The 22,325-nt window shown below is 38.1% G+C and overlaps 1 protein-coding gene across 2 annotated transcripts in view; it reads left to right on the forward strand.

Annotated features, from left to right (window-relative positions):
- The window catches only part of UNC13C (unc-13 homolog C), a 598,728-nt gene that overhangs the window by 542,299 nt on the left and 34,104 nt on the right, over nt 1-22,325 (forward strand). For both annotated transcript variants that reach the window (XM_060169334.1, XM_060169325.1), the window contains one exon: nt 8,890-9,037. In XM_060169334.1, coding sequence (XP_060025317.1) covers nt 8,890-9,037 — 148 coding nt within the window. The remainder of the gene's footprint in view (nt 1-8,889; nt 9,038-22,325) is intronic.

Consider the following 22,325-nt stretch of genomic DNA (forward strand, 5'->3'; position numbering starts at 1 on the left):
TGCCCTTAGAGTTGCTTCTTTTGTCTACCTTTAGAAAATGTGTTTGAAATCTATGTTTAACAGGTGTTTTCAAAGAAAGACATGTACCCCCAAAGCCCAGTTAAATAGATACTTCAGAGGATTTAGGGTTAACAGAATTTCCGTTTGTGTTTTCTATGCTTGCTGAAATGGTTTTGGAAAGATCAATTTTCTCTTCTCTCTTAGTAAGGACAATAATTTAGTTTTCTGCTGAAAACGCAAAGGCATTGCATTGTGTGCATCAATTTTTCATAGCCAGAGGTTAACCAAAAGTTATTGGATTGTGGGCTAAATATAGGCAGATCTCAAAACATAACTTAGAAGTTATTTGTTTTCTTGTGATTCTTTATAGATTTATATACATAAATTTTATATTTATATGTGAAAGTTTATTAAAGAGTGAAAAATTAATTCATCTCCTAAATTTGGACTGTGTCCAATGTCTCAATACTTCACTTGGGGAAGGATGTGTGAATAGTTTAGCAAAGAACTGTGAGCTACCACAAGCCATTTTCCAAGCACAGAATAATCTCACTGGATAGAAACAGACACTGCAACGGTAGTCATTAAAACAGAGTTCTATTTGTATAACAGTTGGACACCTTCAAAACACTATTACTTCATGACTTTTGTAGTTTCAGCATTTAATAAGAGGACATCTTTTGCTGCTTCAGTGTCAAAAACTGCAAAATGAAATTTGTGAGGTGACTATTTTGTGACACCTGGTGGAATGTGGCAAGTGTGAATTTCAGCAGTGAGATGACAGTCATGGAGTTTCTAAAGATGCAGCCAGAGTATGGGCTGGAAGTATAAACATTTTGCAAAATCTTTTTTTTAATGGTAAACATGAAAAAAGAAAAAATAAAAACCTGTTCTTTTTGAAAATAATTTTCAAAAATATGAATAAGAAATGACTGACCCTATGGAGTTATAGAAGCACTAATGGCTACAAATAAGGAAGTGATAGTAGAAAAAATAACTCTGAGGCACACCATAAAAAGAAAAAAAGTAAGATTTTTAAAATCAGAATTCAGCCCTTCATGGATTTTATAAGGTCAATGGATGACTCTAAGAGAGAGCACAAGAAAAATATGTTCTGTGAAAATAGAGAATGGCATTCAATGTACTGACAGGCCTGGCTCCTGTTCCTAACCCCAGCGTTTCTCTAATTCTTCTTGGTGGGGACAAATGACCACCTCCTGCAGGACTAGTTCTGCCCAAACTCTGGGACAATCCTGATCCCCAAGCAGATCCCCCTGATCTACGTGTTGACAGCTCAACTATCCCATTTTCCTTCCCAGGTCATCCAATGATATTTTAGTTCAGCCTCAGCCACCAGACCCTTGCCTTGCTCTTCAGGAAAAAACTACTGCCTGGTGTCCAACATCCAGCAAATGGATCCACATCATTATCTTGTTCTCCAGGACCAGAGTCTGACCCTGGTCCTTCTGAACCTCAGAGTCTGAGGTCAGGTCTTCAGTCTCCTTATTTCCCAACTTTTTCTCTGGGGTCCCCATGCTACACCTGCTTTACCTGCTTTGAGACCCTCTTATCTTTTCTGATTCTGAAATTCGCCCTGACTGTACTACAAGGCACTAACCGTAATGTTGACTGAAAAGGAATTCAGGAGAAAGAGGAGTACTACTTAAAAGAATTGTAGCCTCAAGAGCTAGTGATTCAGTGTCTGCTGGGAGCCCAGCAAAGGGAATACTGTAAGGCAGAGACTTCATGAGAAAGATATTCTTATACCAAAGCAGTAGATGCTACCCAGGCTGCCAAAGACATGATCCTTAATTCCTCTTTAGCTGAATTTAAGCAAATAAGCTGGACATGAGAAAGTGAGAACTGAAGGAAGAGAATGCTATGGAATTTGTAGACTATAAACTGAAATAGTGTTTGCATTATTTCAGTCATCTTTCATATACGTAAATTCTCTCTCCTGATCCTTATAAGCATCCTGGGTGTTAGGTACATCAAGAATGATCATTCACATTTTACAGATGAAAAAGCAGAGGCTAAGCAGGTTTAACTTGTTTGCCTAAGGCCACAGAGTTGCTTGTAATTGGCAGAGCTGAGAAAAGATTCCAAACTCTAAAATCAGTGTCCTTGCTTCTATGTTTCGTTATTTAACTAAATGTTAACAAGGTGTAGGAAAATGTAGCAAGCCAAAACAGGTAATATTCCTACAGGGAGATTAGTTCTTTTTAAGTTAAAATACTGTATTTCAATTATTTAGTTTTCTTTTTAATTATTTAAAATAATGTGAAATCCTTCAACCTCTACACAAGTACCGATGAAAATATTAACTTTCTTAAATACTAAAATTCTAATTGGACTGGATTAGTCATACCAGTTGCAGGTAGTTTCAATTGTAAGTTAAAAGGATAGAACATGGCACAAGAAACAAAATTACAATGATCTGCTGCAGCTGGCGTGGTTGGCCTTAGAGACATTACATTTACCTGCCAACACTGAGCCAAATCAACAGTATTTGAAAATAAAAGGACAAGGCAACAGCTCTGAAACAGACAGCTAACAACTTAATCAGTATGTGAAAGCTGCTACAGAGGCCAATGGAGAAACCCTAGTTAAAGTTGAGCTTTTGAAGAACTACAATCCTGCATCCTGTGGACCAAAAAACACATTCTCAGAAACTTAGATAAAGTTAAAAGGCAGAGGACTAGGTACCAGATGAAGGAACAAGATAAAACCCCAGAAAAACAATTAAATGATGTGGAGATAGGCAACCTTCCAGAGAAAGAATTCAGAATAATGATAGTGAAGATGATCCAGGACCTTGAAAAATGAATGGAGGCAAAGATTGAGAAGATGCAAGAAATGTTTAACAAAGACCTAGAAGAATTAAAGAACAAACAAACTGAGATGAACAATACACTAACTGAAATGAAAAATACACTAGAAGGAATCAGTAGCAAAATAACTGAGGCAGAAGAACGGATAAGTGACCTGGAAGACAGAATGGTGGAAATCACTGCTGTGGAACTGAATAAAGAAAGAAGAATGCAAATAAATGAAGACAGCCTAAGAGACCTCTGGAACAACATTAAATGCACCAACATTTGCATTATAGGGGTCCAAGAAGGAGAAGAGAGAGACAAAGGACCCAAGCAAATATTTGAAGAGATTATAGTCAAAAACTTTCCTAACATGGGAAAGGAAATAGCCACCAAAGTCCAGAAGGCACAGAGTTCCAGGCAAGATAAACCCAAGGAGAAACACACTGAAGCAAATAGTAATCAAACTGACAAAAATTAAAGACAAATTATTAAAAGCAGCAAGGGAAAAACAACAAGTAACATACAAGGGAACTCCCATAAAGTTAACAGCTGATTTCTCAGCAGAAACTCTACAAGCCAGAAGGGAGTGGCATGATCTACTTAAAGTGATGAAAGGGAAGAACCTACAACCAAAATTACTCTACCCAGCAAGGATCTCATTCAGATTCGATGGAGAAATCAAAAGCTTTACAGACAAGCAAAAGCTAAGAGAATTCAGCACCACCAAACCAGCTCTACAACAAATGCTAAAGGAACTTCTCTAAGTGGGAAACACAAGAGAAGTAAAGGACCTATAAAAACAAACCCAAAACAAGAAAATGGTCAAAGGAACATACATACCGATAATTATCTTAAACGTGAATGGATTAAATGCTCCAACCAAAAGACACAGGCTCACTGAATAGATACAAAATCAAAATAAATATATATGCTGTCTACAAGAGACCCACTTCAGACCTAGGGTCACATACAGACTGAGAGTGAGAGGATGGAAAAACATATTCCATGCAAATGGAAATCAAAAGAAAGCTGGAGTAGCTATAGTCATAAGCAGATAAAATAGACTTTACAATAAAGACTGTTACAAGAGACAAGGAAGGACACTACATAATGATCAAGGGATCAATCCAAGAAGAAGATACAACAATTATAAATATATATGCACCCAACACAGAAGCACCTCAATACATAAGGCAACTGCTAACAGCTATAAAAGAGGAAATCGACAGTAACACAGTCATAGTGGGGGACTTTAACACCTCACTTACACCAATGGACAGATCATCCAAACAGAAGATATACAGAGTGCCAACAAACACATGAAAGAATGCTCAACATCACTAATCATTAGAGAAATGCAAATCAAAACTACAATGAGATATCATCTCACACCAGTCAAAATGGCCATCATCAAAAAATCTAGAAACAATAAATGCTGGAGAGGGTGTGGAGAAAAGGGAACCCTCTTACACTGTTGGTGGGAATGTAAATTGATACAGCCACTGTGGAGAACAGTATGGAGGTTCCTTAAAAAGCTACAACTAGAACTACCATATGACCCAGCAATCCCACTACTGGGCATATACCCTGAGAAAACCATAATTCCAAAAGAGTCATGTACCAAAATGTTCATTGCAGCTCTATTTACAATAGCCCAGAGTGGAAACAACCTAAGTGTCCATCATCGGATGAATGGATAAAGAAGATGTGGCACATATATACAATGGAATATTACTCAGCCATAAAAAGAGACGAAATTGAGCTATTTGTAATGAGGTGGATAGACCTAGAGTCTGTCATACAGAGTGAAGTAAGTCAGAAAGAGAGAGACAAATACCGTATGCTAACACATATATATGGAATTTAAGGAAAAAAAAATGTCATGAAAAACCTAGGGGTGAAACAGGAATAAAGACACAGACTTACTAGAGAATGGACTTGAGGCTATGGGGAGGGGGAAGGGTAAGCTGTGACAAAGCGAGAGAGAGGCATGGACATATATACACTACCAAACGTAAGGTAGCTAGCTAGTGGGAAGCAGCCGCATAGCACAGGGAGATCAGCTCGGTGCTTTGTGACTGCCTGGAGGGGTGGGATAGGGAGGGTGGGAGGGAGGGAGACGCAAGCGGGAAGAGATATGGGAATATATGTATATATATAACTGATTCATTTTGTTGTGAAGCTGAAACTAACATACCATTGTAAAGCAATTATACTCCAATAAAGATGAAAAAAAAAAGAATAAAACGTAATGACTAAAAAAAAAAAAAAAAAAAAAAGAAAATTAATAAGGAACCACAAGCTTTAAATGACAGAATAGACCAGATAGATTTAATTGATATTTATAGGGCATTCCATCCAAAAACAGCAGATTACACATTCTTCTCAAGTGCACATGGAACATTCTCCAGAATAGATCACATCTTGGGTCACAAATCAAGCCTCAATAAATTTAAGAAAACGAAACTCATCTCAAGCATCTTTTCTGACCACAACACTATGAGATTAGAAATCAGTTACAGGGAAAAAAACGTAAAAAACACAGACACATGGAGGCTAAACAATAGGTTACTAAATAACCAAGAGATCACTGAAGAAATCAAAGAGGAAATAAAAAAATACCTAGAGACAAATGACAATGAAGACATGATGATCCAAAACCTATGGGATACAGCAAAAGCAGTTCTAAGAGGGAAGTTTATAGCTATACAAGCCTACCTCAAGAAACAAGAAAAATCTCAAGTAAAAAATCTAAACTTACACCTAAAGGAACTAGAGAAGGAAGAACAAACAAAACCCAAAGGTAGCAGAAGGAAAGATATCATAAAGATCAGAGGAGAAATAAATGAAATAGAAACAAAGAAAACAATAGCAAAGATCAATAAAACCAAAAGCTTGTTCTTTGAGAAGATAAACAAAATTGATAAACCTTTAGCCAGACGCATCAAGAAAAAGAGGGAGAGGACTCAAATCAATAAAATTAGAAATGAAAAAGGAGAAGTTAAAACTGACACCGCAGAAATACAAAGACTCATAAGAGACTACTATAAGCAGCTATATGCCAATAAAATAGTCAACCTAGAAGTAATGGACAAATTCTTAGAAAGATACTACCTTCTAAGACTGAACCAGGAAGAATTAGAAAATATGAACAAACCAATCACAAGTACTGAAATTGAAACTGTGATTAAAAAACACAGAAAAGGGTACCCTCCTACACTGTTTGTGGGAATGTAAATTGATGCAGCCACTATGGAGAACAGTATGGAGGTTCCTTAAAAAACTAAAAGTAGTACCACCATATCATCCAGCAATCCCACTCCTGGGCGTATATCCAAAGGAAACCATAATTTGAAAAGAGACATGTACCCCAATGTTCATTGCAGCTCTATTTACAATAGCCAGGACATGGGAACAACCTAAACGTCCACTGACAGATGAATGGATAAAGAAGATGTGGCACATATATACAATGGAATATTACTCAGCCATAAAAAGAATGAAATAGTGCCATTTGCAGCAACATGGATGGACTTAGAGATTGTCATACTGAGTGAAGTAAGAGAAAAACAAATATCATATGATATTGCTTGTATGTGCAATCTTTTTAAAAAATGGTACAAATGAACCTATTTACAAAACAAATAGAGTCGCAGATGTAGAAAACAAACTTATGGTTACCAAGGGGGAGGGGGGAGGGATAAATTGGGAGTTCAGGATTGACATATACACACTGCTATATATAAAATAGTTAACTAATAAGAAACTACTGTATAGCACAGGGAACTCTGCTCAGTACTCTGTAATGACCTATATTGGAATAGAATATAAAAAAGAGTAGGTATATGTATAACTGATTCACTTTTTTGTACAGCAGAAACATAACATTGTAAATAAACTATACTCCAATAAAAATTAATTTAAAAAATTAGAGTATAACTGTGACATTCATGCAGTTATAAAACTTGTCCAGAATATTATTTAACTCATCAATTAATGAGGGAACCAGTAAGATCTTATAACTGGCTCAAAGAAGATATCCAAGAACCACACATAAAGATAAGCAATGAGGAAAGCTGAAATAAATTTACAAATAGAGGCAAAACAGATCTAGCCACAAAACAGTCATCAGTTGCATCCCACCAGAAATAATTAATTTGCATTTCTAACAACTCTCAGTTGCCAGGAGATCGTGAAACATCATTGTAGCTGCTGCTCATTATTCTTTCTGTACTTCACTAATTTAATTCTCCAGCACTTATGCTCAGGTTTGACAAAACTGAAGTTTGTCTGGGAAACACTGAGAGGGAGAATGCCTTCCCCTCCACAGATGCCACCTAGTCCTAGTTCAGTTTATCCCACTGCTCTTTACAGTTAGGGTATGTTATTTCATCTGATACTTCCCTGGGTCATTACGTAAACAGAGCTCCAGAGCTCACCCCACCACTCCTCCAGGGAAAACAATCAAGTCCAAGTGAAACCTTCCCCTTTCAATACACTCATTTAATATTTTTCCACTTTAAGTATCATATCACGTTTCCTAAAGAAAGGAACTCTGATATTTTTTTTCATCCACCAAAGCACCTGAAACAATTCCAGACTCTCAGTCTTTGATAAATACTTTCTACATGTGAAAATATTTTAACATTTATATAAGAAGATCAAGGTATAGAACAAGTTTAAATATTACATCTTTGTTGACTCTTCAAAAATAAGAAAAGGCTCTTCCCATTTTGCTGTGCCTCCTCTTCATAACCATAGGTAGCTTTAGGTGCAGCTTGTGTTTTCACAGTGCGCCCAGCTGGAGTGGAAAGGAACTGTAAGTGGCCATGGGTTTTTCTTTGGGAGGAGGGTGTCTGCAGTTGTAACAGACTTTCTTCAGATCACATCACCATTGCCTACTTCCTCAGGCCTGTGCCCTTAGTCTTCTCTACATTACGGTCTCTGAAATTACACTCAGATGCCTACAAATGCTCAGAATGTGTTTCTACTTAGGGAAGAAAACTAAGACAATTATGAATTTTCAGTTCACTGACATGTTTCACCTCAGAAATTTTTAAGAAATGGGATAGAGGGATGACATATATCCGTTTAGGAGAGTGTATCAGAATCATTTGTTGAGCTTTTCCAAAACATGCCATTCTGTGAGAATCCTAGATTGTACGAGGCAGGTTGCAATGAGGGTGTAGTTTAGCTTTGTTGGTACAGGGAGAGAGAGAGAACCATTTATCTAACATTAGTAGAACACTATAAACACATTATCATCTCTAAATGGTTGGGAAATAACATCCTTAGTCCTATCACGTATCTCTAGTGAGTCCTCCAAAGTGATGTCTGTGCTTAATACCTGCAGTATTAGAAATGCTCGTATCCCTCAATCACCTCATTTATTGTCAAATATATATGTTCTCTGTTACCTTACCTATAAATATTGCAATGCTTTGAGTTTGCTGGACGACAAGAGCAAAAAAAGAAGAAGAAAGAAACTCTGTTTCATTGCATTTCTCAGACACAAGGTTCAGGAGATGTTGCATTTCCAAGGACCACTGTGCATCCTCAGGTTGGCCTATGTGTGCACCATTGTGTGATTAGATCATGGGGAAGATGGGAGCAGTGGGCACCTGTCCTAGAATTGCAAACTAGTATCTAGAAAATACATGACCAGGAGATACCTTCTTTATGAAATTTGACAACCCTGGATGTTTTTCTCATGTTCTGGAAACGGAAGTCAACAACCAAGTTGACACAGTATCTAAACCTGGCATTCTGTAACCATGCTGGCCACTGCATCTTCATGATCCCATTTCTTTAACTTAAGTGTTGAATGAGAGGAAGAGTCTTAAGCTGTGAGGATCTGATGTCTGTGATGCAGAGCAACACTTCAGAGATACTGAGGGAACCTGAACTACGTGGTGATGACTTGGCAGTGGCCAGCTGGTGCTATTTCTTTGTATCTACCTCATGTTGATCATACTGTATTATTCCATCTGAGCCTCACGATTATGGCAATAAAATCCCTCATCTAATACTTCTTTCTAAATGCCTCTGCTTACATTATTTTTTTTCTTTTTAGCAATACTTTCATGCAGGAGGAAATGGCCTGAAAAAGAATTTCTTGGAGAAAAGCCCAGATCTTCAGTCTCTGAGATACGCTCTCAGTCTTTATACCCAAACAACTGATGCCTTGATAAAGAAATTCATAGACACTCAAACCTCACAGAGTAAGTAACACATTGGATGTGAGAATAAGTAAACTGAACACAACTAAACTTCAACATAGAAATCATTATAAATAATATCTCTAATTTGACTATAATAAATTAAAGCAGCAATAAGAATGGGTAATTATTATTCATAGAAAATTGCCCAATCTTTAGCAAATTATTTTATAATTTCAGTAACACTGGGATATGCTCAATACTAAAACTATATAGAGTGGTTGACCTTTGCTCTTCTAATTTCATAAAATTTAGTAAACCCTAGTTTTGAATATCCATAACTGTGATATTCTCAATTTAGAACAAAAGAGTTAGTGTTTGTTGGTCTTTGTAACTTCCAAAGTAAGAGCATAATTCCCCAAATCCTGACTTCAAATGCAAAAATCTCCTGCTGTCGGGTTTTCAGGAGGGCAAACTCATTTAATCCTAATTTTATATGAGAAAAATTTTAACTTTTACTTTGAAATGAGCCAAGAGCCAAGTATTTTATTGGAAACTCAGATCTGTTTCATGTGGCAAAGTTCCCACCTCATAAGCTTCTAGGATATTACTGTTAAACAACCTTTCTTTCAAGTTGCTTTGTGATTTATTATATTTTGGTAATTCCATGTATTTAAGATTTGGCATTTCTGAGAGATTATTGAAAATGTCCCTCTGAGTCAAAAAAAAAAAAAAAGCCATATGCAGGCTCAAACTCTAGAACATAATAAATTGCCTCCCAGATATAATAAAAAGAAATAAGAGGACACTGTCTTCATTCATGAGAGCTCCTTCAAAGGAAGCATACGGATCTTTCTCCTCGGATGAGAATGCTCCAGACTTGTCTATGTTTCGTCATGGATATTTTCATTTTTCTAATTACATGGAAGATAATGCCAAGGTAGGTAGGTGCTAGGTAGGTGCTTGACCTGTCTTTAATATTATACTCTGTGCTTTCTGATAGTATCCGACTAAATGCTATGCTCCTTTTAATGTGATCTTCAAACCCAGCTTACATTTTTAGGATGGTTCCAGAAAGGAGAAAAGAGTTGAGTCATAAAGCCTTGTGAAGATATACATTACTCCTTGAACCCATGATCCCTCAAGGTTTTCTAAACTGTGTAAATATGAATGCAGTTCTATCACATCTTATCAGAATAGTGTCATTGCTTTATTCCCGAAGAATGTGAGTGTATAAAAACTTAGCTCTGCTTTTACAGGTATACATTATGTGTATATACACACAACCCATGTTTCAACATAGATGTTACACCAAAAAAACTACATATGTGTATCAATTGTGGTGTATGGAATTTGGCACACGTGTTGATTTTCTTTTGTATGAATTGTTTGGCAACATCAAAAATAAATAGCGGGAGGGAATAAGAGGATTCATAATCCTAATAATCCCTGACAACATAACTTATTTTTATCTTGGTCTTTCTTTTTCTTTTTTTACTTCCCTTTTCTGGCTTTTTCTAAGTACACAATTTTTTTTTGGCATAATTGAAATTGGTAGGCTACGGATATGAAATGGGTTGCCTTTTCTCTGATAGTTACCTTCAACCATGCTGGGTGGAAACTATTTCCATCTCCTCCCTCCCTCCCTTGTCATCCCTCCAACTGCCCCCCAGCCCAGCATGATCAGGCCCAAAGGACCTGAGGTGTGAAGGGGACTTGAAGGTGCACTTTGCTCCCCCATCCCCATCATCTTCTAGACTCCTCTCTGCTTCAGGGTTTTGGGGGCAGACACTGAAGGGGAGGAGGGCGATGTCTTTCATGCCCCCTGTACAGCTGCGTCCAGTACCTGCTTCCTGAGGGCCCCGTGCTAGGGATCCTCCTATCTGCTCAGCTCCCTTCAGGGAGCCCTCAGTTCTTGCCTCCTGCAGCACCTACTGTGGCTTCCTGCTCCTTGAGTGTCTGTTCCTAGTGTCCAGCCATCTGGAATGGGGTCCCAGCCAGAAGGCTGCAGCCCAGCTTCCTCCAGTGGGACCCACCGCAGCTCATATATGCTTTCCACATCTGTGGTGATAATGGAGACTTCTCCACTGTCACCTGCCCTCTCTCTACAATTCTCCTTTCTACCTGCTCAAATACTTGCTTATACTTTCAAGCTGGGGGGAGGGGAGGAGGAAGAAACACTGCTAACAGAACATAACCATTGTTCAATCAAAAACAGAGGCCAGCCAAGTCTTGTCAATTAATGGATGCAGTGTTTGAGTTTTTATCCAATTCCTTTCTTCCAATTCTATCACAAATCCTATCGCAATACTCATTACCATAGACTGAATAATAAAGTTAGCAACAGCACCATATCCCTTATAAAATAGGGAAAGGAGAGATAGAGGAAAATTCACTCAATGTTAGAATTCTGTATGACATACCCCCAAATAGAACATATTAAAGGATGCAATTCCCATTTCTATAACAGTCCGTAAAGTCATGGGTTGGTATGTATGACTTCCAAATGCCCGGGGCCAGCCCATATTTCCTTTGGCTTCTAAAGAACCTCAGCTTCCAGGGTTTTTTAACTGACAGAGAAACATAGAAAAGTTGAATTCTCGAGGGTCTTATTTACATGGGCTGCTCTACTCTTTTATGAACATTTGACATGGGGTGTGTTGAAAGAGAGGAACTTGGGTGCCACCCCTTGGATTCCTTTGGTATCCTCCCTGCAGATGCACATTTACAATTAATAGTAGGATCAACTCTCCCTTTTTTGTACCTGCTATCCTAGTATCAGGAAGAGTCCAAAATGACCAAATGAAGTCTCAGTTTCCAGTGTAAATATTGTTGCAATTATTCAAGTAATTTTCTAGAACTTGGCTCAGTACCAAATACCCGTGAATATTTATTGTTCAATTTTTGTTAATCTAATTTATATTTTGTTAATATAATTTAGAAAGACCATACTGGTGTTATGGTATCTTTCAAATATAAAATTTGAAATGGGAGCTGGTGCTACACACTGCAAACCCCTGCTACCCTCTGCCTGAGGAGCCCCATTCAGGGTAAGCTGGGCTGTCAGACAGTTAACCCCCAGGAAGCAGCCCTCAACCAGTGAAAGATAGGAAGCTGGCCGATTAAAAAACAGACAAAACATCAGCTTCCTCAGTTGGGACAACTCTAAAATGAATTCTACGCAAACTCCAGAGTTCCCCTGTGAGATGAAGCTTCATCCCTTCAGGGAGGATGCCTTCCCAGATGGACCATTTACCATGGAATGCTTGTCTCAACTTTCTGCTCCCGGGGGAACCCAAATCCAGTGTCACACTGCTGGAAAGTGAGGATCCAGATTCCAGGTCAGCTCCTCTAGATCTAAATCCTGTGCACTTAACCATGATGCCTGCATCTTCTTGATGCTAATTAAATTATAAAGGCCAAATACCCTGAATGAATTTTTCCCCATTACTTGAGCTTTTTCTCTCATGATTTCTTAAGTTAAGAATACAGAACTAATTAGAGAAACTCAGCTTGTAAAGTAGTGAACATTATTTGGAAACATTTTACATATTTCATTTACTTTATGACTGACAAATCAAACTGATTTTTTGTCTCCTTCATTTCTAACTCATACTCTACAAGTATTAATGAATCATCATTCAAGTGTTACTTAATCAACATGTTGCGTAAAAGAACTTGGAATCCTTTAGAAATTTAACTGTGCTTTTTAAAACATCCATATTTTGTTCTCATATTCTCATAAAATCTTCCCTTACTCCATTTGCTTCTTTCCCTCTCTCTTGTTAAAATGTTCTTTCACATCTCTTTCTCCTTTCTGTTTTTTCCTGATCTGTGTTAGCAAATTAATTGTAACATTAAATATACGGGGAAAAAACAATGAATAATTAATGAATTATTTTTTCACTGTCTTCAAATTGGAAGACATACTTTCTTTAAAAATATTTTTAATTCAGTTTTTACATAAATGGGCTTGTGAGTATAGAAAAACCTGCTGTATATTGCTCACTTATGCTTTATTTTATTCCTCTTTTATTCCCTTGCTCCATTCTCTCCATTTTCACCTTCCTTTCCTCTTTCTTTGATCTCTTTTTAGAATAGATTTAGATCTCCTCTTTCTCCAGTAATAAAAAAAAAAAAGGAATAGAGTTTCATTAGAAATTTATGAGCACAGAGTTCAAATGAAATCCATCAGTTTGGAAAAACACTGTCTTCTCTCCTCCTTCTATTCCAAATATTGGAAAATAAACAAATGCCAAATGGATAGAGAAGTATTCTTAAGTCCTCAAGTGAAACTGAGAGTTCGATTTTAAAGAGTATCATGTTTATTAGTCTAGCAAGGTACTGCAGTAAGAAAACACCATATTATGCTGCATTCACTTAACAACTATTTACTGAGCATCACCTCTGAATAAAGTCCCATACCATGGGGCATATATTCAAAGCTAAACATAGTGTTATGTACAACACCAGGTGCTCTAATATGGTGGTTCTCAAGCAGAGGTGAATTTGTCCCCCCAGGGCAATTAATTACAAATATCTGAAGAGCTTTGGTTGTCTCATCTGGGAGTGGTGGTCATGTTACTGGTATCTAGTGGGTGGAGAACAGTGAGGCTGCTAAACGTCTTACAGTGCACAGGACAGTCCACAACAAGAAGTTATCTAAAGTCTCCAGGTGGCAATAGTGCTGAGGTTGGGACACCCTGCTCTAATACTAGACTGAAACAACATGAGAAGTGATGTAACATGTCATGTTAGAAGAGGGAAAAATTTGCCTTGGAAGACCGGAAAGGCAGAACAGTCAGTGGGAAAACTGAGTCATGAGGAGGTAGAAAGAGGAAGGCATTCTGGATTCAGAAACTGTCCAGGAAAGAATATACTTGCATTCTTAATTTTAAAATCCCAACATGTCAAGCATATCCACAGTATATTTTTATGAGGAAAAAATGTTTATTTTGCTTTTAAAGCAAAATTCACCATATCACCACTAATAGGGTTTAAAAGTACCTTAGAGTTCCTTGCACTGTTAACTATTTTGTGTAACGTTAGTAGAAATTATTTTAATATTTAAAGTAATTACCATGTTCTTCTCTTGGAGTTGGCCCTATGGCCTAAATTGGGTAGTTAGCTTGAAAATTTATACTTTTTTATTGTGGTTTCTCAAAAATGTGTTACTTACAGTTTTAGAAGCTGGTACAAAATTCATTTCTTGAATCTTTATTACAATATTCATCATCACTTTTAAAAAAGCTTCTCTAACAGCTATTTCATTATACCAAGGGCTCTTTGAATATTTCATGCAGTAGCAGACAGTGAAAAATGTGTAAAACTTTAACATATTAAGTAGAATTCTTTTCAATGGATAACACAATTTGGAATGAGGCACAGAATGATTAATTGCTGACCTATCCTGTGTCATACTGTTTCCTTACCTGAGCATTTATTACGGCTTGAGGAACCTAAATCTAAAAAGCTTTAAAGACAAAGGGGATTTTTTATGTCTAAGTTACAAATGGCTCATAAAGCAAAAAAAAGACTGTATATATTAAAATATATGAAGTGAAATGTCTTTATTCTATAATCTGTCCTCTTTTTAACTTTTTATGAGCAATATCTTTGAGTCCTTATTTGAAATTTCTTAAAATTTAAATCAGATCGTTTTGGTCATTATAATAACTTGTTTCCTGCTAAAGTAAAGTATAATATATTTTAATCTGAAATGTAAATCAGATAGCTACTGACTCACATTTTGAATCTACGAATATGCTTCAATACATTCATTATGTATAAAGCATTAATTGTCTCTAATTATGTTCTTCAAATTACAAAAGATATGTCCATAAGAAGAAAAGAAACCCCGTGTGAAGTGGATCACTGTAGAAAAGGTCTCTTCTTATCAGAAATGTAGAATTTAACATTAATAATATTTAGTTGGCAGAAGAGCTGGCATCAAAATAAAGAGATTAGCCTTTAGGCCAAAGGCCACAGCTGAAACTTCACCTTGATGCCACCTATGGGAGAAAATGCTGAGGAATGTCTTCAGGCTAAATAAAGTTCAGTTAGCCATCTTCACTTTAATACTGATTTGAAAGCACAGTCAGAAGTGGTCTCTCATTTTAGCTAATAAGCCTTTCAGAGATCACCAGAATCCCCTCCAACACGTCTATGCCCCTGTCTTATCCCTGGGACAGTGGGATTCCACTAGCTAGCACTGCCTTCTAAGACAAGAGGTTAGATTTCTTATGCAGTGGAAAAACTGAGAATTTATGCGATTTGGCTCTTCAAATATTGCAGTTGGTCTGATGACATTCAACGCTGGGTGAGGCTCTTCAGTGCAGTCAAAAAGCTGTACACAAATAACTTGAGTACGAGTGGTGATGTGATACGGTCTGAGCACACTGAATCCTTTCCCAAGGTAGAAATGTGTCAGATAAGGGTTACAGTAATGCTGAGCAGTACTGGGCACTGAAAGCAAGTTGTCCACCGCTGTGCCAGTCTTCCCAACCAGTCCTGCGAGGTGAGTAACTTCATCCATGCTTGTCCGGTTAAGCAATGAGTCACAAACAGATTAAGAAACTTGCTAAAGTCATATAGATAAGTGGCAGAGACAACGCCCTTCCCACTATTTCACACTTATTTTCATCAGCAAAGAAAGCAGAATGTATTATTACTTCCTACACCCACCCCGCGCTTTCTTCTCCATAGTTTTGAATAATTGGGGTTACACTTCATACTTCTTACTTCTCATTTTGGTAAGACTAAAGCTCCCTTCTGTTCCGGAGATAATCTTTCAGTTGGTATCTTTTTCACATCAGCAACAAACTCTATCCCCGAACGTCTTCCTTGCTTCCCAGTTTCTTCTCATTCTGGCCCCAGTTACTGGGCAGACTTAGTGGCCAAGGCATCTTTTGAATGTTAATTGGAAGTAATTGTAGTGTAGTAATCTAAGTTGAAAATAAGAAAATGCATCCTGCTTTCCGAAAACCCTTTCTAACATAGGCTGATTTCACTCCTCTGGAGGTGTGTGTGTGTGTGTCTGTGTGTGTGTGTGTGTCTGTGTGTTTTTAGGCTGTTGCTGCTTTGGTCTTTCTCTTTTCTACTCTTCTCACCCTTGTCCCCCACCAGCAGAAAGATCATTTTGTAACACTCCCCTTGCACATAAAGTCATATCATGAGTGCTAATCTACATTTCTCTCTTCTCCCAATGTAAATCCTAGAAGACAGGGTCTTGCTTACTCATCCCTCAAATCTAAGTGCTCAGTATAGTACCGGATACAAAGTAGGTGCGTTAGTGAATTTTAGAAAAAATAAATGCTGGGAAATTAAATGCAGAAAATTTTTAATTGTGTGATATGACACAGTCCTCATATTTGAATTGATGCCATTACAAATCTTTATTGAAAGCAAGTATATTTACAGCCCAAAAGAGAGGGAGAGGGAGAGATAAGAGGGAGGAAAGAGAGAGAGAGAGAAGTTTACAGTTTGATGGCTGATAGTGTTTAGTAGTTTCTTTACAAGGTAGAAGATAGTAAGTGCACTGGAGAAATACAAAGGGCTATATAAAGTTAGATGGAGAGAATAAGATCTCGCATCTGTATTAAACTCTTGAAATCACCATGTGTTATTCAATCTGTTACATGAACTTAAACATAACCAGTAAAAAATGAAATACACTACTGTGTTCCGTTTAGGTCACAGATATATTCATATACCCTTGCATTTGACTCATTTTTAGGAGCATTTTCCATGTGCCAGCCTTTGTGTTAGATGCTAGTTAGAACTACAATGAAAGGCTGTGCTGAATATCTTCCATTTGCCCCTTCTAATCCACCCTACTTTCTCCCTGGGGCTGGGGCGTATTGATTACAACAATAGACTCTCTTACTCCTTGTTTCCCATTGGGTTCAGCCAGTAGGGAGCCCCTGCAAAGCTCTGGGGGAGGAAAGAGTGAGGTAAGGTATTCATTCTGTCCGCTCCCTCTGGGCATGATCCATTCATTCAAGCTGACTTTGTCCTTTGACTCTAAGCCTCTCAAAGTTGCCTTCCCTAGAAGACTCTCCTTGTGGACCACAGTAATGACTTCCGCCCCTCAGGCTTTAGGGATTATGGATATTAACAACCCCACTATCCCTCAACCCGCCACCTAAACCTTCACAAACTGTCTCTTTCTTAAAGCAACCAAAATTACCCTAATTTGAGTTTCCATCAGTTTGCTAATGATACCCCGATGCATACAAAGGCAAATCTTCATGGCTTTGCTAGGTTTTTCTTCCATGCCAACTCTTTCACTCAGGTCATCAAAGATTAACATTTTAAAATAAACAAATCAAGCATCAGAATAATTATCTTTGGAATGAGAAACAGAAAACATTGCATTTTGATGACTGAGCTACCCAGAATGAACGGAAGCGTATATTAGCTTTTCACTCACAAGAATATTTCCGTTATACTCTGGCCAAGTCAACAAAATCCCAGCTCCCACTTTCTCATAATGCAGTTTATCTTGCTCAGTTTCATGTCTGAAAACTGGAAATCATATTGAGACAACTGGGAGCCACTGGTGACATTTGCAAAGTTCAAGAGCCCTCATAGCACAGACTAAGCAGATGTTTGTTGTATGTCATGTAATGGGGAAATTATCATTCTTTGTGCGCTTATCTAAGTATGCATATTTCTAGGTCAGAAAAGGGGTACTTTCATTATTGCTTCATTCATTTTTTAGTATAACTAGTTGAAAGATTAATTTTTCCATAACACTACCCATACAACTGTGTGTAATGGAAAGGTATCTTTTCATTTCTCAATTGGGTGAGAGCTAGATCTCATTCCAAGACTATGCAGAATACCAGTGGTATTAGAACACTGCTTTCTCACTTAAGTACTCTGTTAGTTGCATCTTAAAGGCTAAGTTGGATTTAAACAATTCTGATAATGAGTAATGTGCATATTTTTCTAAAATTAAACCAAAAAATTAAATAAAAATTATTTTGTTTCTAAAAACAAACAACAACAAAAAGCACTTGACATTGGCATTACATTCAAAGATCTAAGAAAAACCATTCACACTTGGAGTTTACTGTAGTTTATAGGCATCTTCAAATACCTTTTTCTCACCTGAGTCTGAGAACAGCCCTGCAAAGTCAGACAGAGGTCTTTAGATTATTGGTCTGATATTCCACACTGCCTCTGGGTGCTCTTTTGAGATGGGCATTTCACCCAAGAGCAGTAGATGCCATTGAAGTGATTTGAGCAAGGGTACAGTGTGCAGAAAAAGACTGAAGGGAGACAAGACAAAAGAAGGCAGCCAGGTTGGAGGCTAGGCTGTGCGAATAACTATGGAGACATGCGAGTAGGTTCAAGATGTAATTCAGCACTCTAATAAGCATGAGCTGGTGAAATAAATCTTGTCAAACTGATAGAAATTTAGGATAATAAATTTCTTTTATAGGGTATTAAAATAAAGCAATATTTACTTCTGTGTGGTGAAATTGGTTTTTTTCTGCCTGCTTATAATTTTCTGCACTTTCAAATTATCAAAGTATGTCCAGGCATTTCTGTTGAATCATAATTTTAAAAGAAATATGTGGAGAACACACTTTGATCTGCAAAGTAAATTAGTTTCATTGAATACCAAGGTATAATCAGTTCAACGTGGTAGGTTTTAATATCTTTCAGGGCCTTGGATTTAAATCTGTGGGATGAAATAAACAGCCCAATTAAACCTTCTCCTTACGATTCTAAGGATCTCAAAATTGCTCTGTTGGTAGGAGAATTTTACAGAGTATGAACTACACATACGTGTTGTATTTACAAACATATATATGCTATATGTGTATATGTAATTTAATTATTTATAAATCTTATTTTATGAAGAAAATGACCAGAGTAATTCTGTAATGCATTGATTAAAATTAAGCAAATGCTAAATCAGTGATAAAACAGGTATTCTTAAAATTATCTAACACTTTCTTATTATGGGTAATTATGATATTCTTCAATGTTTTTGTTATAGTTATTTTTGTTTTAGGACTGATTAGAAAGTGAAACAGGTTAGAATGAGTTGTTGGGAATTTTATGGAAATGCTGACAAACTGAGATGTCAGAAAAACATTCTTCAAATCAGTGAGTCAAGAAAGCAAAACACAAGACAATTTCTCTGGATCCTCTGAGCCGTAACATCTGTTTTTATTCACTGAGAACAGGTTTCTGTGACCAGTGGGTTCAGTAGCATTAACTGAAAATTGCAGACTATTGCTTTACAACCTCTATATGCCCTTTATAACTAACTTCCAAGAAAAGATATGGGATGTTTTCTCCCTTGGTTATCCCGTGGCACTAGAAGTTAAGCCCTTGCTATTCAGTGTTTGATTTATCTTAGAAAAAGAAATAAGAACTGTGTTAAGTAAAATGGAAATAGTAAATCTCAATCTTTAAAGGTTGAAAGTCAAGCTTGTATAAACCTCTGGCATAAAGGTCTCTATTTATGGAGAAGAAGGGGCAAGAAATTGGTATGTTGGTTAAAACAGGGAAATGGGGAACCATGCAGTCATGGCCCAAGCATCTGCTCTACCTCTGCTTGGCTATATGACCTTGAGACAAGTCACTTAACTTCTCTAAGCCTCAATTTTCCCATCTGTAAAATGGATAACACAGCAATTCCAAAGTCCACTGGGTCCTGGGAGGATCACAGTGGTAATACACGTGAAGTGCTTAGTGCACAGCAATCTCTCAATAAATGTTAATTTTTAGTGCATCACTGATATTGGACACACTGTCTAAAAAGTACCTCTTTCTTTTACAAACATGAACAGAGAGAAACTGTCTTAGGATGCAGCTGTCTGAGCAAGGAAGCCAATAGTCAATCACATGCTCCTCTGTGAGCTGTACCTCATTACCAGGGGGCTCTCAGAGTGACTGAGAAACCTACCACACTGAGACATGAAGGATTCACACCTGCAGTTTCTGTGAACTTCTTCTCCATATATGCCATGGTTGTCAAATAATTGTATATTTTTTGAACACTTGGTATATGCACAAAGCGCTATGCTGGTAGGAGACACGGGGAAAACTCTCTGCTCCAAGGAGCTTACAATGAAGATAAAAACAACTACATGAGAGGGAAAAAGCATCACACAAGGTAGCTTACGCTAAATACCAGGTGAATCTAAAGACCAAGTACTAAGGGCTTTCAAGGAAGGAGAAATGACTGTGGGCAGGAGAGTTGGGAGGATTCAGAGAAGCGTGGCTCAAGGTGGGCTTTGACAAATGTCTGAGGTTCAGGTAAGAGGAGAAGAGGAGGGCGTGTCTGCAAGGCACAGAGTCCACATCTACAAGAAGAAGTACTTCTCAATGTGGAGTCCCAGGAGTAGCAGTGTCAGGGCTCCCGGTGTGTCAGTCAGCTTAGACCACAGTAACAGAATGCCACAGACTGGGTGGCTTAAACCAAAGAATCGTATTTTCTTATAGTCCTGGAGGCTGAAGGTACCAACAGATTCAGTTTCTGGTGAGAGCCCTCTTCCTGGCTTGGAGGTAGCTGTCATCTCTTGGTGTCCTCACATGGTAGAGAGAGCACACTCTCTTGGTGTCTCTTCATATAGAGACCCTAATCCTGTTGGGTCAGGGCCCCCCCCCCACTCTTATGACCTCATTTAACCTTAATTACTTTCTTAGAGGCCTTGTCTTCAAATACAGTCACATTAGAAGTTAGTGCTTCAATATATGGATTTTGAAAGGACACAAGCATTTGGTCCTGAGAACTTGTTAGGATTGCAAAATCTTAAGCCTCACCCCAAGTGCTGAGTTAGAGACTCCAGGTTTAAGGCCCAAAAGTCTGTGTTTTAACCAGCCCTCCAGGTAACTGAGTTTGAGAACCACCGGAGTAAAGGGTCTGTAGGGAGGAGTGAATAGAGGGGAGATGGAAGAAATAGGTTATGATCAGAACTTGGAGAGCTTTGAATGTCAGACCCAGGAGTGTAGAGATTGACCTGCAGTCAATCTCTAGAAGGCCCAGAAGAAAGGAGAGATCAACAGATTAACCTAAAGGACTCATGCTATGCCATCTACTTTTGCATAGGAGGGAAGGAAGAAAGGAAGGAAAGAATGCAGAAAAGAAGGGAGGGATGGAGAGAGGAAGGGAAGGAGGGAGAAAGGGAGAGGAAGAGGGGAGGGAAGGGAAGGGAACCTCTTGGAAAATAAGTTTTGCAGTTTAAATATTTAGTCTAAATGTAGTAATAGCAGGAACAGACAAGAAGGGATGAATATGAGAAACATCACGAAGGAAGAAACTACAGGTCATTACAAAATAAAGCAAACAAAGGAGATAGAGTGGTAAACTTAGGTAACCTGTAGATCAGTGAAACCTACCGCTAAGCAAAATGTAGAAGTGTTGATGGGGAGCTGTTTTGATGCAAGTGATAAATTCCATTTTATTTATGTCAGTCTTAATAGCAGGACATACAAGGGACTGTGTCCACTGGGCAGATGGGAAAGGTAGTGGAGAGAGTGGTTGGTACTTCAACTACATTCAGGAAGTGATTCCTGAATCCTGGGGAGAGGGTGCAAGCTCTGAGGAAGGGCACAGAGCAAGGGAGGATAAGCGAAATCACGGAGCAAGACACCATTCAGAGGAAAAGCCGTGGCCAGGAAACAGAAGGTGATCAGGGCAGGGTAAATGTCAGTGCCATTTAAGCACTTTTGCTCCTAGCACCTTCAAAGGTCTCTGAGTCTGAGCACTTCAGAAGGGACAAGTTCACAGCTCCTTGTGAGTCCTGTGGGTAAATCATCATGCTCATGACAAGGGCCAACTAGGAAAAATACGAATCATGATCATCACTGCTATTAGCCTACTGTTAAACTGGGCGATGGCCTTCAGTACCATCGGAAAGACCCAAGGGTGTTGACCATTTATATGTACTTAAGAAATGCGTTAATTACTTCATTGGGGGTTTCTGTAACAATAAATGTGTGGTTGTCAAACTTCAGTGCACATGAGAATCACCTGCAGGGCTCGTTAAAACACAGACTACTGGGCCTCATTCTTACAATTTCTGACTCATGAGGTCTGGAGTTGGGTCCGAGAACTTGCATTTGTAACAGGTTCCCAGGAGCTGCTGATGCCTCCTGGTCCAGGGACCACACTTTGAGAACTGTTGCTAAGCCCTACATAGAGGCACGCCCTATAATGACACCACCTGTAGCTCATTCAAGGCATTGGCTGCAAACAATAATTTCAGGCAATTTTTTTAGTGTGTCCAGGCTGAAACCTCTAGATAAGAGCACTGGAGAAGCATAAGAAGAAAGTATGGAGTCAGTAAAAATGGTTTTTCCCAAATGAAAGTATGTGCTTTACAGC

The sequence above is a fragment of the Lagenorhynchus albirostris genome, chromosome 1 (genome assembly GCF_949774975.1).
Source record: "Lagenorhynchus albirostris chromosome 1, mLagAlb1.1, whole genome shotgun sequence".
Lineage (NCBI taxonomy): Eukaryota > Metazoa > Chordata > Mammalia > Artiodactyla > Delphinidae > Lagenorhynchus > Lagenorhynchus albirostris.